This window comes from Balaenoptera physalus (assembly GCF_965194825.1).
Source record: "Balaenoptera physalus genome assembly, chromosome: 9".
In the NCBI taxonomy this organism is placed as follows: domain Eukaryota; kingdom Metazoa; phylum Chordata; class Mammalia; order Artiodactyla; family Balaenopteridae; genus Balaenoptera; species Balaenoptera physalus.
In genome coordinates this window covers 10438704-10457077 of record NC_138888.1, presented here as the reverse complement: position 1 = coordinate 10457077, position 18374 = coordinate 10438704, and the positions used below count along the sequence as shown (strand labels likewise).

At 35.8% G+C, this 18374-nt stretch overlaps 1 protein-coding gene across 8 annotated transcripts in view; it reads left to right on the top strand.

The window, feature by feature from the left end:
- Positions 1–18374, top strand: part of ARID1B (AT-rich interaction domain 1B) — a 405685-nt gene that overhangs the window by 116737 nt on the left and 270574 nt on the right. For all 8 annotated transcript variants that reach the window (XM_082475518.1, XM_082475513.1, XM_082475516.1 and 5 more), the window contains exon 3: positions 10157–10285. In XM_082475518.1, the coding sequence (XP_082331644.1) occupies positions 10157–10285 (129 nt within the window). The remainder of the gene's footprint in view (positions 1–10156; positions 10286–18374) is intronic.

The following is an 18374-nucleotide window of genomic DNA, read 5'->3' as shown; positions in this document are numbered from 1 at the left end:
ACTCGCGCGCACACACGCACACGGAATTTAAATGCATGGTATAAAATCCCCAAGGTAGAAGGATTCTGCCGTGAATGGTCTCTCTCCTCATGTCCCCCCACCATCAAGTTCCCCTCCACAGAAGATACCAGTTGCTTGTCTCTCCATTGGCTATTTTAAAATTCTAGTCTGATTCTGTTAAATCCCTGTTTTCTCTGTTTTCCCCCACTCCATAGTCATCTGCAGTAGAACAGTCTTTTCAATCTAGCATTCACTGCACATGTTCCAGTCATGCGGTTACAAAGTTGACCCTGCAGCCTCAGCAAAGGTTATCTCTTTAAAATTCTCTGAAACGCCCTTTTGGCACATCCATTTTGGCAGCTGGGTTTATGTGGGAGAGTGGCAAAGCTCTTGGCTCCTCTTTCTGTGCTTTATGAAATCTGGCCAGAAGGGCAGCTAGGCAAGAAGTTCCCATCAGTTGCACTGCTGAGTATTTTCCATTTTTTACCTGTAGTAAACAATAGTGTTCTTACCATGTGTGTGTAGACCAAGTGGGTGGTTTTTAAAAACATGAACTAACTGTAGCCTCACACTTATTTTAAAGTCCTATTAGAAAACTCCTGTTCTAATATGTGTGTGAGGTACTGTTGTACTGTTTGGACTTTTGATTTTGTAATCTTTTTATATATTTTTTAAAGAATTGAAACAACTCAAAGATTATATTCACCAGTTAGAACTACCTGTTGCAGTTTGGCCAGTAATATAACAAGAAAGATGGAAACTCCAAGTTGCTTTTCAGTGAGATGTATTCATTACATACAACATCACGTGCCTGTTTTCTTGGTAAAGTGCTTTCTTGAATGGAGACAACTGAGTCCCTGTGAGGCAGCTCAGGCCTTTTCTTCCTCCCTCCCTCCCTCTTTCCTTCCTTCCTTTTTAAAAATTTTTTTTTATTTTTAAGTCGCTTTTTCTAAGAAAATGTTGCTTCTGTTAGCAGAGTTGACCTATTTATTTCTATAGATGGCCTTCAGAGCCCTTCTTTTCTTTCTGTACATACAATGAGCTCCACAGAAGTAGGGCTTCATGCAAACCATGTTGATGCATTTCCATAGTTATGATTCTCTAATTTAAAAATGACTGCGTGTGTTTGGTATGGAAAATACTTATTTTTCATTTTGTTTTAAATGTAAATACTAGTAACCTAGATGTCAAAGCTTCTGCGTTAGAAATGAGCAAGGGTCCTTTTACTATTAAGTTTTTTTCTTGCTTGTATTATTGTATTAGTAAGGCTTGCAGACTCATAGGTGAATTTTTCTCCCCATGATGATTTATGAAAGATTTTAGACCACTTGCTTTGGTATGCTGGTTCTAGTTGCTTCAAGAACAGGTAGTAAGAATTCATCTTTTACTCTTAGGTAGACCCCTCACCCATTCATATACATTGGAAATACGCTCTTTTTCTAGCTAAAATTTTTAGAATGAGATTTATCATCATGTACATTGCATGCATACTTTCTTTCTGAAGCTGCAGGTATTTTTTCTTGTTAGGCTTCTATTTTGTCAAAGAAGTGCACTGTAGACCTCATAGATCTGTGATATCAAATGCCTTCGATGGATCCTTGGGAAGAAAGTGTTTTAAAGTGCATAATTAGGGCACTTGAGCATAAAACTACAATTATACACTTGTGTGTTAATTTTGTGTACAGTAAGACTTTAGTTCAACACTGGTTGTAAATGAGAGGAAGCATTTTACTGCCAGTGAATGCCTGCATTTTATGAATACTTAAACAAAATCTCCTCTAATTGGCTGACCTGGAAAAAAAGGTGAAAACATCTGTAGTTAAGAGGTAGAGCAGAATACAAAATGTGTACTAGAGGTTTCTTTTTAAAAGTAAGTAGAAAAGTGATTTTACTTTTGTGTACAGCCATGGTTGCTGTGCCTTTGGAATCATTTATGCTGTTTTAGCTGCTCTTCCACAGTAAAGACTAACAGTGAAAGCAGTTTAGATAAGGCAGTGAAAATAATCAAGGCACTGACGGGGGTGCAGAAAGCAGTTGACAAGGAATCTCCGATCTGGTAGAATAAAGGCCTTGGCTGGCATTGATTGACCATGCATGTGTTAATCAAGTTCCATGTACTAGCATTAGGGGGCACTCCTTGAAGTTTGGAGTTAATTTTATGGAAACTAAAGGATGTACCACTTTACAAAATGGATAGTAATGTTCCAGAACTTGTTACCCTCTAGAGACTAGAAATATAAATTAATTTAAGAAGGGTATAAATAAATTTGTGAGTAATAGAATGACAGTGATTATGAAGAGGAAATAAAGACTGTTCAGGACATATCGCCGACTTTTGGAAATTGAGGTCATGAAAGGCACTACCATTTAGTTCCCACAGCCATGTAGAGTATTCACTCTGCAGAACGTTGGTCTGACATAGTATTCGCTTAAGCTGTGATTTGCTAAATATAGAGCAGTTGGACTTAGAATAAGCAGTGAAATTTTGTAGGCAATTAATAATTATAAAGAAATCCAAGAGAGATTATATGTATATTATTTTCACTGTTTATGATCTTATAAACATAAAGTGTGTACCTGATAAGGAAGTTTTAGAAAGCAAAATTTGTCATGAGAAAAGATTTATTGCTGATGACAAATGAGAACTTTTCAATTTAGTTTCACAAATCAAAAAGTAAAGCTATTTTCTGATATGAATTTAAAAAAATTTTTTTAAGCTAAGGGAGTGGGCTAAAGTAGCCCAGATATGTTGGTTATTTTTCAGTCTGTTAAACAACAGCAGTGTTTATGGCCCGGAAGTTATGTGTTAGGTACAAGGGCATAGACAAAAATGGAAGCGGGCTCCGTAGCAACGAGAGCTGAGTAACTAACTAGCTTGTTTGTGTGGTTGGTCACCAGGCCTGTTCTGGAGTTTAGACGCTGCTTGACCCTTGACTTCTTTGCTGACTCCTCCAAGCCCATGTTGTCTTTTTTCTGTTACTCAAGGGAAGCTGGACAAAATTTGAAGGAACTTATGGCTTTAGTATACAGTGCATACAGTAAGCACTCAGTATACATTTGTTGATTGTTGCTCAGTTTTCAAGCATGAAGAAGTAATTTCAGGAAGTTACGGAGTTTTTTTTCCCCCCCTTAGACAAGCTTAAGGACAAGATTTATTTTTCTTTTTAAGATAAGAAAGTGAATTTAAAAAGCACCTAAATTGTTTAAAAGTCTCAGTTGGGAACTTAGCTTAAGGGACTATAGATTGTGGAGCATTTGTAGGATTTTGACCTTGTAAACTTTATTTATTACCTTCTAACACATTATTTTTGACTGGACATGTTGACATAATAAAATTTCCTCCTGCAATTGGTTCAGCCACACATCGACTTAGCATCTGAATTCCTTGCTGTGGGGAATTTTCAGTATGTCTCTTATGCATGAAAAATAGCATTTACTCTTTCTGTAAAATCAGAAGCCAGCAGAATATGCCACAGTAATGACTAAAATGTAGCTGTTGTGGACTCATTTTTCCTATGCTTTTTGTCTTCCTTTTTTGGTAGAATTTATCTGGAAGGACTCAAATTTATGATGAAAAACAAACAAATAAAAATTAAGTTTTCTGCTGTTAAATATAAATTGTTATAATATACTTTTTGATAATTCTTAGAAAGACAGCAATAATTAATCCAAAATAAATTGCATTTAGTTTTAGATTCATGAAAAACTCAGAGTTGGTTTAAGAAATGATACATAACGTTTGATGTATATTCTTCTGTGGTATTAATTCTTTACTCAACACACATACACAGATTTTCATATTAAAAAATATATATATGGTTTTGTAACCTGCTACCCCTTAAGTCCCACCTCAAAAATCCAGGGACAGACTTCTTGCTATTCAATACATATTATCTACAATTAGAATCATTCATTTTAATGACTCTGTGATATTTTATTGAATAAAATATCATTACCCTCCCCTTTTAAACCAATCTCTATGGAGGCACATTTAACCATTTAGGCTGCTTCCCTGTTTTTGAGTGGGGGTGGTATCAGGGGCGTGCAGTGACCTCCTTGCTACACATATCTTTGCACACTTGTTTTATATTTTTCCTTAAGGTAAATTCCCAAAAGCAGAATTCTGGGTTGAAGGGATATTGTTCCCATACGTATTGTGACTTGCGTTAAATATTTGAATTTACATACTCATTATGATTGTTTCAGTATTAATTGCTGTGTAATATTTTGGAATTATGTAAATTGAAAGTATGAAAACTCCCTGTTAAGCACCTAGAAACAGTTACTATTTTATTATCAAATAGGAAACTTACATCTAGGTGTAAGTAAGGCCGTAATGGTTTGACATAAATACATTAGAAAAAAATGTGAGGTCAAAAGTTTAGATACCTTCTTCGTTATTAAGTGTATATACATACTTTTAAAGTTATAATATACATACAATGAAATGCTCAGATCTTAAGTGTACAGTTTGATGAGTTTTGACAAATAAGGTACACCTATGAACCAACTATCCCAATTAAGATACAGAATATTTTCATCACCCCAGAAGTTTCCTCACCCCTGTTTCTCGCCAGCCCCCATATCCCACAAGCACTGTTTTGATTACTATCACTATAAATTAGTTTTGCCTGTTTTTGAACTTCATATAAACAGATTATACAGTGTGTTGAATGTGTGTTGTATTCGTTTAATACAGTTCTAGAGGAAAGTGTAGATACCAAACCAAACTGTTCTTCTTAGAACAAAAGGATCTGAAGCTGATACGAAAATTATATACTAGAGTAAGAACAACAGGTCTTTCAAAAGAAGGAAGTTGGACCCTTACCTTACACTGTGTGCAAAATTAACTCAAAATGGGTCAGACCTAAAAACATAAGAGCTAAAGCTGTAAAGCTCTTAGAAGGAAACCTAGGGGAAAGCTTCATGACATTAAATTTGGCGGTGATTTATTGGACATGGAATCCAAATGTGCAGACAACAAAAGAAAAGATAGATAAATTGGAGTATATCAAAATTTAAAACTTTTGTGCATCAAAGGACACTATCACGAGAACAAAAAGGCCACCCACAAAAGAGGAGAAAATATTTGCAAATCATATATCATATAAGGGATTAATACACAGAATATATAAAGCATTCCTACAACTCAACAACAAAAACCTAACAACCCAATTAAAAAATGGGCAAAAGACTTTAATACATTTTTCCAAGTAAGATAAACAAATGACTGATAAGCATGCAAAAGATGCTCAACATCACTAATCATTAGGGAAATGAAAATCAAACCCATAATGAGTGTGATACCACTTCACACCCATTAGGATGGCTATTACAAAAACAAACAGAAAATAGCAGGTGTTGTCAAGGATGTGGAGAAATTAGAACCCTTGTGCACAGCTGGCAGGAATTAAAAAATGGTATTGCTGCTGTGAAAAACAGTATGGCGGTTTCTCAAAAAAATTAAACATAGAACTACCGTATGATCCAGCAGTTCCACTTATGGGCTGGGTATATTTCCAAAAGAAGTGAAAGAAAAGGCTTGAACAGATATTTGTATGCCTATTTTCGTAGCAGTATTATTCACAATAACCAAAAGGTAGAAACAACCCACCCATTGCCCACGATGGGACAAAATATTGTGTATACTTAAAATGGAAATATTTTTAGCATTAGAAAGGAATGAAATTCTGATTCATGCTGTAACATGGATGAACCTTGAAGGCATTAGGCTAAGTGAAATAAGCCCGACACAAAAGGACAAATGGTGTATGATTATACTTATATGAGGTAACTAGAATACCCAAATTCATGGAGACAGAAAGCAGAATAGTCGTTCCCAGGGGCTGTGGTGGGGGATAGGAATGGGGAGTTACTGTTTAATGGAAATAGAATTTCATTTTGGGATGGTGAGGTTCTGAAGATGGATAGATGTGATGGTCGCACAACAATGTGAATCTACTTAATGCCACTAAACTGTACACTTTATGGTTAGAATTCCACGTATGACTATAGCAAAATCTATTTTTCCCATTTACTTACTGTGTTGGAATTAGATTGCTTCCTCTTTCTGGCTCTTGTAAATAGTGTTGGATGGAATATCCTTCCTGGGACACATGTGAGTGTTTCATGGGTATGTATTTACAAGGGGAGTTGCTGGGTCATAGGGCAGTGCACCTTGAAACTTAGTGGAGAAACTGCTTTCTCAAACTTCTTTAGATAGGAAAAGGATGAGACTATAAACCTGATCATTTCTTCAGTTTTGAAGTATGAGCTGAGCAAAGAGTTCAAGGTAAAGTAAAATGAAAAATGGGGCCTGGAATTTTGCACATTTAACATGACACAGAGATTTGAAAGTTAACACTCACGTCCTTTATCAGAGTAGTTTCCTAAAATAAATACTTAAAGTAAGTGAATCATTTTTAGCTATAGTTTCCCTCTCCAGTAATGTTTGCAAGCATTCACGTTTCTTTGAAAATTGGAATAAAACTTTTTGTTACTGTGTGTGCTCATGTTCCCCTTGAAGATCCTCTTTATTTAGAAATGAGAGAAATTTTTGTTTTTCTTACTTTTAAATAACAAATAGAAAATCCCTGATCTTAGGCATTTTCTGGAGATTTCCATTTGGTTTAGTTTAGTGATAAATGTCCAGCGCATTTGCTGGGCAGTAATGACCTCGAGGGTTAGCCGGTAATAGCCGAGGGTACTCTGCTGCTGTCAGTGTGAGGTTTGGGGTTTTTGGCTATTGGTTGAAGCTGAATCAAAGACTTGGATGGTATAAGTCATTTCAGTTTTATAATGTGTTCCATCATTAGTTTAAAGTTTTATATAATAATAACTTGATTTAATAATCCATCGAACAACATTCATTATGCATCCAACAGACATTTCAGTGGCAGGCCCTCTTCCAGGAGGCATACCATGGGTGTAGGAGTGTGTAGTCTAGTGATGGGGACAAACAGTAAACACATGAACACGTAATTAAAGGGTTAACTGACTAAATCTAATAATCTCCCCTGTGGTAAAATCAAATCAGAAATGGCATGAGAATGATGGTGGGTTAGGCCGGTTAGGGAAGGGGTGGTATCTGAGACAGAAGTGCTTTGTATCCTCAATTCTCAGCACTTGGTTCCTGAAACTCAGTAACTCTTGGTTAAATTTCAACAGTTTGGTAACTGTTGAACTGTTGAACAGTTGAATTCAACAGTTTGGTAATCTTATTTACCCTGAATATGGTTAAGAACTAAGAGATAAACAAAAAGACTCTTAGTAGCCAAAATTGATTTCACAAAACTTGAGACAATAAAAGCTCATACGCTTCCCTCATGGCTTAGTCCTTTGAGTCTTCGTAACAGTGTAGTGGGTTTCTCAGTCCTCAGCAGATGCTGTTAAAGATGGAGGTCGGAGTGAGGAGCAGTGGCTGAGGGCCTTGATGGCATGTGAGAAGCCGGCAGTGCGAGACCGCAGTTACTCTGGGGTTTGTGCAGACAACTTTCGGCAGTGGGCTCTGGGGCATTCCGTGTATTATGGCTCCACCCTTCCGTTTATGTTTCTTAATAATGATTGTTTGGTTTAAGATGTCAGAAAACCATATAATAGAACTTTGAAAGCCCTACCTCTAAATTGATTAAAGCAAAAACATTATTGACCATTAAAGAATTGACATTAGTTCCTGACAGCTGAGGTGTATTGTATTTAGAAATTGCTTTTTAAAGATAACACTTAGTTAATAATTAATATTTTAGAAGTAGCACTACAACTTAGTTTAATAAGTAATAATAGAATCTGTGTAGAATTCCAGGTAGGATTATCATATTGCTGGTTATAATATTAATAGGAATTAATAGAGGAGGTAGCCCCATTTTGCAGATGGAGATGTAAGACATACCATTATGTGATTGATCATATTTACACAACTGAGGTACAGGAGGGCTTGGATTTAGATTTCATACGTTTCTAGTACAGAGATTCTTTAGGTGGACTAGAATTTACTAATCTCTGTTTTGTCATGGCTCCCACGTAAGGACAATAGACCAAATGCAGTTGATTGGCTCCAGGCCCTGTCAGTTATCCCAGGGTCTCAGAAGGTTAGTTAGCCAGTTAGTTAGTACCAAATAATTAGACCATGTATTTTAAAGGACAGCAAGTAGGTTTTTAATTGTGGAAGACAGTGATGAAATCTCCCAAGCAGATGCTTTTGATGGTTCCCCCTCTGACGTTTGCTCTGTTCTGCAGATTGTTGCTATGGATCCATTGAAGATTTGCTTACACTCCCACCCGTCCTACCTGCCTCCCCTGCATCCGACTTGCTTCCCCACTTTTTGGAGTTGGAATAGATAGTAATAAGAATCTAGTAAGTTCATGGCTGCTCTAGTGTTAGGAGACTCCTGCAATATGTCCTCTTGTTGTCTTGCTTAGAAAATAGAACCCCCCCCTCCCACTTCCATATTGTGTGTAAGGGTTTCTGTAAACCAGAAAGTCAACATATTAAAGTGCAATTCACAGGGGAGTTGCTGGCTGTGTTGACTGAGCTTTACAGTCATTTTAACACTGGCAAAGTGTTATCCTAACTGCTTCAAATCAAACTGCAAAGATGCTTGTGTGAAATGCAGTATTAGATATCAAATCAAACATATGGGTGTTGAACGGAAGGGTATGTGTTGTGGTAGTATATGGTATTCTAGCATGTGGAGTTGTATTTTATGGAAATTCTTTGGCTTGGCTTATGTCAGGGACATACATTCATTATGAGATATCAAGCTGTAAAATAAATAAAAGCAAAGAATTCAACTGTGCTGTTGAATGGTTTTCAATACAAACTTGTCTGTTCTACTAACTTAGGGTCTGCGAAATGAGAGGCATTTGTAAGCCACTGTGGCCAAATGTTTTGTCAGCGTTGCTGGCAGCTTGAAAATAATCTAGATCGGGTCAAAAGGAATATGAACTTTAGCTTTCTGCATTTTTTTCCTTTTACTTCATTGAATATGTTGCCAATTACTGTGCTAATTGGTCTTAGAGGCAAAGTGTTTAATATTTTCCTCCTCACTCCTTTTTTCCTCATTCAGTATTCTATAGTCAATTTGTTTTTCAAGTGTATACGTGGGACTGATGACTGAATTCTTAAGTATGTGTGCTTGTGGGGATCAAGTTCTTGGAGTTCTCAAATGGACCATATTGTGGTATTAACAGTGACTTCACCATTCTCCTTCCAGGGGTGCTTTTTGCCGTCCTGATATCTTGTTTTTCTTTTCCTCTCCTGTTCTTTCTCTCAATTAGGAAAAAAAAAAAAAAAAATGTCAATAGATTTCTCACCTGAAAGAACATCAGAAAATGTCATCAGTGGTGTATTTATTGAATGAGGAAGGACTTTTCTTTGAACAGTGATTTCAAGATTTTTTAGGCTCATGTAAATTAGAAATGGAGAAGACTGACTTCAGGTCATTTTGTCTGTAACTCGGATATTGGTAGCACAGTACACTTTGCTTTATATCAGTAACCGTTTTATCAACTAGGAAAATACTATCCTTGTATAGCTATGAATATCTTTCCATCAAGAACTCATATTGATAGTTATATTGTTTGATATACATAGTATTGTTTTCTAAACGGGTTTCATTTTATTACAAAGCAACGTTGTTTCTTTTTAGCCAAAATAGTATCAGGTAATGGAATTGCTGCTGTAACTGGTATCTGCTAAAATGTAATTGAGGCATTCTGACCTTAGTTGAAACAAACACGTCCCCAAACCACAAGCATCCTACAAAGTATTAGTGAGCTGGGACTGGAGTTCATTTTCATCTGAGTGTCGCATGAGAATGGATTAGCATAACGCTGCTTTGACTTTCTGGCAGAAACAATTTTTTGACGTCAGTATTAGGAACTCCCCCCGACCCCGCCACTGGATTTTTGTGAAATTATCAATTTTTGATGTCTGATAATTTAACTCTGCTTCAAAAAATACTTTGTCTTTTGTCTTCATTGATAGTATGTGAGTAGAAGGCAGTATGCCAGTTTATCTAATGGAGAGAATATTAAAAATATCGAATTCAATTGCTTAGCAAAGAACCCACTTGCTGTTGCTGAATTGAAACCATATTTGATTTCGCTGAATGGCACGTCTTGACTTTCTCACTTGCCCTGCTTGACTTCGTGACAGGTGCCGCCTCAGTATGGCCAGCCAGGTGTGAGCGGTTACTGCCAGCAGGGCCAGCAGCCTTACTACAGCCAGCAGCCGCAGGCGCAGTATCTGCCGTCCCAGCCCCAGCAGAGGTACCAGCCGCAGCAGGTGAGCACAGCCCTGGTCCCCAGGCCTCTGTTCTGAGATGTCTTCCTGGCCCATTTAAAACATTTCTGTTCTCAGTGGGAAAAATGGAAGTTTTGAGAAAATGCAGAACTATAACCTAAACTCTTTGTTTACAAATGGATGTTTGAGATTGAAGGGTGGGAAGAATGACTAGTTTAATAGCTTCTTACATTACTCGTTAGTGACAGCAGAAAATGTCAGTCATTTTATGTTCTTTGTCATTTGTGTTCTGAATCTTTCCAGAAAGTACTCTGTCACTTCGTTGAGGCTTATTCAGGAAAATGGTTTTATCGATCATTTAATCTTTCTAGTTGGCACATACATGGTGTTTCTATGTTGAGCCTTCTTTTGATTTGTTTTTGTTTTAATGGTAAGTGCTACTGGGTCAAAACATTGTTGCCTTTGGCAGTGTTATTCTTCCTAAACTAGCTTATAGACAGATAATCACTTCAATTACAATGTATTAAAATACTAAAGGGAATCATGTACCTTTAAGTATGTTAAACACTTTCTAGTTAAATTAGCCTCATTAAATACTCTTTTAGCTTATTGGACTATGTATTTCAGCTTACATGATTTGTAGGAAAATAGTACATATGCATTTGGTACAGTGATTCAGTTTCATCTTGTTTTAGAGATTGTCGCTGAGTGATATTAAAAGGTATCATGAGCTCAGGACCTGTACTCTAAATTCAAATAGAGCTTTCATAGCACTTTCGGTCATAAGCATCAAAATGTAACTTTGCATTTTATATTTTCCTCTCTTCTTTCGTTTTTGTGGGTTGGGGGTGGTGAAGAGAGGGGAAGACAGTGACATTGACTATTCAGTTTTTAAAGTGCTACTTACACAGCTTGGAGAGATTGTTGATGCTAAGCAAAATATATAAATATATGAAGCTTAATTTTAATAAATTCAGCCGATTTCTTAAGTATTTTCTTGGGTTCTTTGAAGTCTTTTCCCATGTGACTTTTATTCGAGTTCCAAAAAGAGTTTATGACTTCAAAGAAAACATGTTAAAACAACAGCTGAGATTGAAGATCTGTAGAATCTTGTTTTTTGCATATATGTTTTCAAAATTTTGGTTATATAAAGCAATTTATAGAGGTAGGAATGTACATTACTTCAAAGTTATTTAGTCTGGTCTTTTATTAAAATGTGGGAAAATTAAATAACCTTTCAATACCATTTCTTTTTAAGTGAGAGAGACTGGTATCTGGGTTTATGATATATAAAGTTACAGGCTTTTTCATGAGCTTTCAGAGCCTTATTGAACTTCTCTGTAGACAGAATGTTTTGTCATGTCATCAGAGTTTAAGAAGGACTCAATAGAGAGATTATGTTACTCATTTTCCTTCAGTGAGCTAAAATGCATCTCTGATTGTAAAACCAATTTGATTAAGGATTCTGAGTGCCTGTCATTTCCTTCAAGACCAAGTTCAAAATTTACTTCCTTTATGAAGCATTCACTGATGACTTCTTCCACATGGCAATTAGTTATTAATATCCTTCATATTTAAATATTTAAAGCATACTACAGGTAAAATCTTATTTTAATGAATACTATTTTAATGTGCTTAGTTTAGGTCTATTTTATGCTTTGAACGATACTGCTGCTATTTTATTGACTTGAATACAATAAATTATATGTCAGGAAATACTATATAAAAATGATTCCTTAATGTAAATACTGTCATTTTTTGTATATTCTGAGGAAAAACAAATATTTCTCAAAGTATATTGGAAATTTTTTCTTGTTTTCATACTCCCTAACTATAGAATGTCTAAATATTTTTTAAGTTTCAGTAAACTTTTCTGGGACAAAGAAGTGGAAATCAGAGACATTTAGGTAGCCTGAGACATTTAGGTAGCCTAATTAGAGGGTCTGGTTTGACAGGAACAGTTTTAGTTTTTAGGGAATTTGATGTTCAGATAGATTTGGAAAGTTTATCTAGGAAATGAAATCTAGCATTTTAGATATAGTTGGCACCTCCAAAACCAGAATAATCCCCCCAAATCTATCCCAAAACAAAGTAAAAATAACCACTAGAATATTTTCAAAATCAAGCCAAATTTTAATAAGAATTTATAATACTGAATTCACATACGTTTAAAAAACAAAGGAGCTCAACTGTATTTAATATAAGAAGCCAGTGTTTCGTAACAGACAGAACATTCCTTCCTATAGACTTTGCTTTTGTTCCCAGATATAGCATACACAGTCTGTTGATTTTTGTATTAGGAGATAATCAGCAAGTATAACGTTGTGTCTTTTGTTAATGTGATTGATACAAAAGGTAATTTTAGCGTTCCATTAAGATACCTCACTTTGTATCTTTAACATTTTTTAATGTGTAGGATAATCAATACATTCATATGTTTCAAAAATTAAAAAGTACGAGGAAAGGATACAGATTCCATTCTCCACAATAGTTCCTCTTGCCTAGCTCACCACCCACCTCACCCTTTGCTAGATAACCACTTCATTAGTTTATTGTATGTTTCTTTATATAAAGAAGCAAAATACCATATTTTAATTGTTGGCTCTATTTTTACACAAATGTTGGTACACTGTAACATACTGTAAACATTCTTCTGTCCTCTGTCATTCCCCTTTCCCTACCCACTTAAATATATTTTCTGTGCTTCTTTCCAAAGGAGTACATAAAGCAATCCTCCATTCTTTTTTATAGCTTCATTCCATTTTATGGACATATCATAATGTATTTAACCAGTTCTCTTTTGATGGGCATTTAGATTATTTTTAGTTATTTGCAATTCAAACAATACTGGCATGATGCTCTGTATATGTGTCATTTCATAAATGTCCAAGTGTATCTGTAGGATACATTCCTGGCTGTGTCAGTAGGTATATGCAGTTGTAATTCTGGTCAATATTGCTAGATTGTTCCTCTTAGGGGTTGTGCCAGTTTATACTCCCACCATTGATGTGTGAGAGTACCTACCATGTGCCAGTAGCATGGTTTTAAGAAGCTTCTGGATTTTTACCAATCTGATAATGTAGTTTTAATTTACATTTTTCTTGTTATGAGTGATTTTGAACATCTTATATATTTAAAAATGTTTACGTTTCCTTTTTTCCTGGACTGTCAATTCATATCTTTTTATCTTGAATTTTTCTATTCAGTTGTTTGTCTCTTAAAAATTGATTTATATAATAAAAACTAGGTATATTAGGGAGACTAGACCTCTGTCCATGATATGAATTACTCACTTCCCATCTTATCATTTGTCTTTTGACATTAATTGTGGTACCTTTTTTTGTCATGCAGAAGGGCTTTTTGAATTTAAAAAAATGTTTATGTAGTCAGAATTAGCAGTCTTTTCTTTTATGATATCTGGATTTTATTTTTAGTGAGATTATGAGCCTTCCATATTCTGAAGTTACAAAGGAACTGTCCCCTGTTATTTTGTAGTATTTTCATAGCGTGATTTCTACATTTCACTTATCCTAATCTATGGAGAGAGGTATGATCCAACATAATTTTTTTTTTCTCTAGATGACCACTTGGTTAAGTAACTTTTCTTGTATTAGGTCTTGCCAGAGACCTAGCCTATTGGTTAGGATAAAGATATTTTATTTTAAGGAATTGACTCAGTTATGGAAGCTGGAAAGTCCAAAATCTGGTGTGGACCAGCAGGCTGACACCCAGGAGAGCTGATGGCGAAGATGAAGCCTGAAGGCAGTCTGCTGGAGAACTCCCTCTTGCTTGGGGGGCTGGTCTTTTTGTTCTATTTAGGCCTTCAACTGATTGGATGAGGCCCACCCACATTATGGAGGGTAATCTACTTTACTCAAGGTCACTGATTTAAATGTTAATTTCATCGCCAAATACTCTCCAACTTGACACATAAAATTAACCATTACTGTTATCTTTCCTTTTAAACTTTTAAAATTTTCCTTTAGGTATAGTGTTTGAGGTTATTCTGAGACTTTTATTCTTTTCCATTGGTCCTCTGTTAGTGCACCAGTACTGTACTGTTTTTCTCATTTTTTGGTATCTGGTAGGGTTAATACATCTTCATTACTCTTCTCAGAGCTCTCTTGGCAATTTGTGTTTGCTTATTTTTCATATAAACTTTTCATTTCTTACCATGCTTTTTCCTAAGAATTTTGTCTTTTTTGTTGTTATTATAATGGGATTTTTTTTTCATTGTACCTCTTTTGTTTTATGTGAAATAGGTGATACTTATAAAATAATAAGAGTTAAAAAAAAAAGTACCTCATTTGAACAATTAACAACACACTTGTAGTAAAACGAGCTGGGTTTACTTGGCTTGGGTTGCTACGGGCCAGGGAGAGCACGCTCCTGGAGCCTCACGGAATGTGTGGACTTGGGAGGTTTATAGGGTTGGTGTGTGTGCTGGATGGTTCTAAGAGGTATTAGGGGAGTGAGGGTCAGTCTGGACTGGCTACTTTAAAGAAGCTGTGAGCATTTGGTGATTAGGTGTCTTAATTTTGAGCCATGAGGCAAGACTTAAGTGTGTCCGTGCTTTGTCATTGGTAAAAAGCACCAGTCACTTAGAGAAAGACAATGTTAGTAAGAAGAGGCAGATGTTTAGTCATTTTTGTTGTCAAAAAGTGGCCTTGTCCAAATCTGCTTTCAGCACTGCTTATGTGCTATGGGTGGTGCACTGGTCTGCTTGTTCTCAGGGCTGATTTTCCTTTTCTTCTCACATTCCTACCCCACTGTCCCTCCTCTTCCTGAATGACTTCTCTCTCCATTTCTTCATTTGTTTAGATAGTTTTAAATTTCTTTTATAATATTCTTCAAAAAGAACTGTTATACTTTTTGGTTAGAATTATTCCTATATACCTTATATTTTTGTTGGTATTGTAAACATAGATTTTATATTTTTATTATATTACATTTTCTCATTGTTTCAGGTATATACAAATATAATGAACTTGGTGTATTAAATTTTATTGTACATTGACCCTTTTAAGTTCTTGTGAATTCTACTAACTCTAATCATTTATAGATTCTCTTAGGTTTTCCAAATTTTTTTTTTAATTGCTTAAAAAAAAAAACACTCCCATCTCCCCTTCTTTTATCCTTCAGACAGCTTCTTCAACGTGTTATTTGAAAGGACTGTTTTTGTATTATCTCTGATTTAAAAGAAGGCTTTCAGCATTTCATCATTAAATATAATGTTTACTCTTTCTTTCTTGTCTTTTCTTTGTAGCCGCCCATTGTCGGATAAGGAAGTTCCCTTCTTTTTCTAGTTTGCTAAGAATTTATCATGAATGGATGCTGAATTTTATCTTATGTGTTTTTTTGTGTGTGTCTTTTGGGATGATCACTTTGTTTTTCCTCTTATAATCTGTTATTGGGGTATATTACATTTTTTTTAAGTATTATGCCAAACACGCATTCTAGAATAAACCTAGCCTCGTGATATATTCTCTTTTTGCACATCACTGAATTCAGTTTGCTGACATTTATTTAGGTTTCTTGAATCACTGTTCATAAAAGGAATTGGACTGTAATTATCCTCGTGTGGGTTTGGTATCTGTATTATGAAGTTTTGCAGAATGAGTTAGACACTAGTCCCCGCCCCCCCCCCCCCCCCCCCCCCACTTTTTTTTATTTTTGGCCACACTGCTGCGTGACTTGCGGGATCTCAGTTCCCCCACCAGGGATTGAACCCAGGCCACGGCAGTGAAAGCCCAGGATCCTAACCATTAGGCCACCAGGGAACTCCCATACTAGTCCCTTTTTAAACTTACTGGAAGACTTTCTATTAAAGTTTGGAATTACATGCTTTTGGAGTATTTGGTAGAAGCATCTGTAAAGTCATAAAGGACTGTGTAGCCCTTGATGTTTTAGCTTTTGTCCCATTCCTGATTTTCGACTTTTGATCTTATTTCTTTTGTGAATATAGGCATATCAAGTTATCGAATTCTTCTTGAGTCAGCTTTTTACTTATATATATTCCTATATACGTATCCAGTTCATCAAGGTTTTCAAGTTTATTAACCTGAAGTTCATAATAGTCTTTATTTCTTTAATTTTTATAACATCCAGAGTTAAGCATTTTAATTAATAATGTTATTCCTTCTTTTATTGATTAATGTTGCCAGTGGTTTGTCTTTCCAAAACAAGTTTGGTCACTGTCCTCATTATTACATGTTCTTTTTTATAAGTTTAATTAAATTCTGTTCTTACTTTGATTATATCTTGCTTTTTGTCTGATAAAGCCAAATAAATATAAGACTAAAAAATTTCCTCCCAAGTACTACTTTGGCTAAATCTCTCAAATTTTGATATGCATTATTTTTGTTCTCTTTTAGTTCTAAGAACTTTCTTACTTCCCTTCATTCATTTTTTTAAAGACAGTTTTATTGAGGCTTGGGTTTGTGATCCGTTCCCTCAGAAGGATTGGTGTATGCTTTTGCCAGTTGCTTGTGGGCACTAGTCATCAGGAGTCATAGTTCATATTTTAGTTTGTAAAGTTTTATTATTTAGAAAGTTCTTAATAGGCTGACAAACAGGATGATAGAATGAGCATTCACATGCCACCATAAGTTCTTTTCATTTACTAACCTGGCCATATTCGGATATCCCCAGTTGTCATCAGAATGCCTTATTTATAGTTCATTTGTTTCAAGCAGAATTCAAACAAGGTTACTACATTGATTTGGTCCTTAAGTCTTTTTATCTGGAACAGTTCTCTTTTACCCCACCCCCATTCATGCCTTTGGCATATTGAAAAAACTGAGTCAGTTGTCCTATGAAATGGCTTTGTCTGATTGTTTTCCCTTGATGTGGCTTAATTTGTTCATCTAGCCCCTCTATTTCCTGTAAATTGCAAGTTAGATCCAAAGGCTTGAAGTTAAACATTTTTGTTTGTGATTGTTGTAAATCATGTCCCCAACGTTTAGGTCACTGCTTCTGTTTAGTGGAGGGGTCTGTGACCCTCCCTTTGAGTGAAGAAGCCTCCAAATGGTTCCAGCCCCAGGCCGTCTGGTGACCATCAGCTGTCTTCCAGCTGAGGTTGTAGAGACATTGTGATGAAGATAGGCTTTCCCTTTTGTACTCTGTCCGAATTCCTCACCCACAGAATCTGTGAGCATAATACATGCTGGTGGCTTTAGGCCACTAAGTTTGGGGTGGCTTGTTACACATCACTACTGACTGACGTGGTTTGTATACTTCATAGGTGATGAAGTGAGGGTGTTACATCAGGATGTTAACATCCTAATATTTCGTTGTCCTACAACAAGTGGTATTAAGATTGATCAGTGGGTTCAGGTCATACGGCCTCTGGGACCATTTTAAATAGAATTCTCTTCTTGAGGTTTTACAGAGCACACCATTAAGTGTTAATTTTGACCAGAAACTGGTGATGGTTAGCCTGTGGTTGCTAATTCTCAAAGGAGTCATTTCTTAATTCCTCCCACCTCTCAGTGTCAAGTTCAAGACAGGTATTTTTCCTTTCTCTTTAGCGAGTTTTCATGCCCTTAAATGATGGATATAGCCCTTCTTAGTCCCTAATTTATTTGAGAGGTATTGTCTCATATTTTACTCCCTTTTGGTAGGCCCTAGATTCCTCCTTTCCCCTGTTCCCTGTATAGTCATCAAATGGAAAGTTAAAATCCATAACAGAAGTCAGTTTCTATTGCTCTCTTACTTTCCATGTCCTTGGTTTACTTTCTGTGTTCTTCGTTTCAGTCACATTCACGCCAAGTTTGTGATCCATTTAAAAAGGCATGTTATCAAGTATTTTAGATATTTCAATTATAGGCACTTAGAGTATCCAATCTGCCATACTCCTGGAACTGGTACTGTCTTCTATTTTCTAGTTGTTTATTTGATATATTTTATACAGTTTAAAACCATATAAACATGTAATATAATAGATAATTTAGAACATACAGTACATTCCTATTTTATAATGAAACTTTTTAAAAATAAGTTTATTTGTTTATATTTTTGGCCGTGTTGGGTCTTCATTGCTGCGCGCGGGCTTTGTCTAGTTGCGGCGAGAGGGGGCTACTCTTCGTTGCAGTGTGTGGGCTTCTCATTGCAGTGGCTTCTCTTTGTTGTG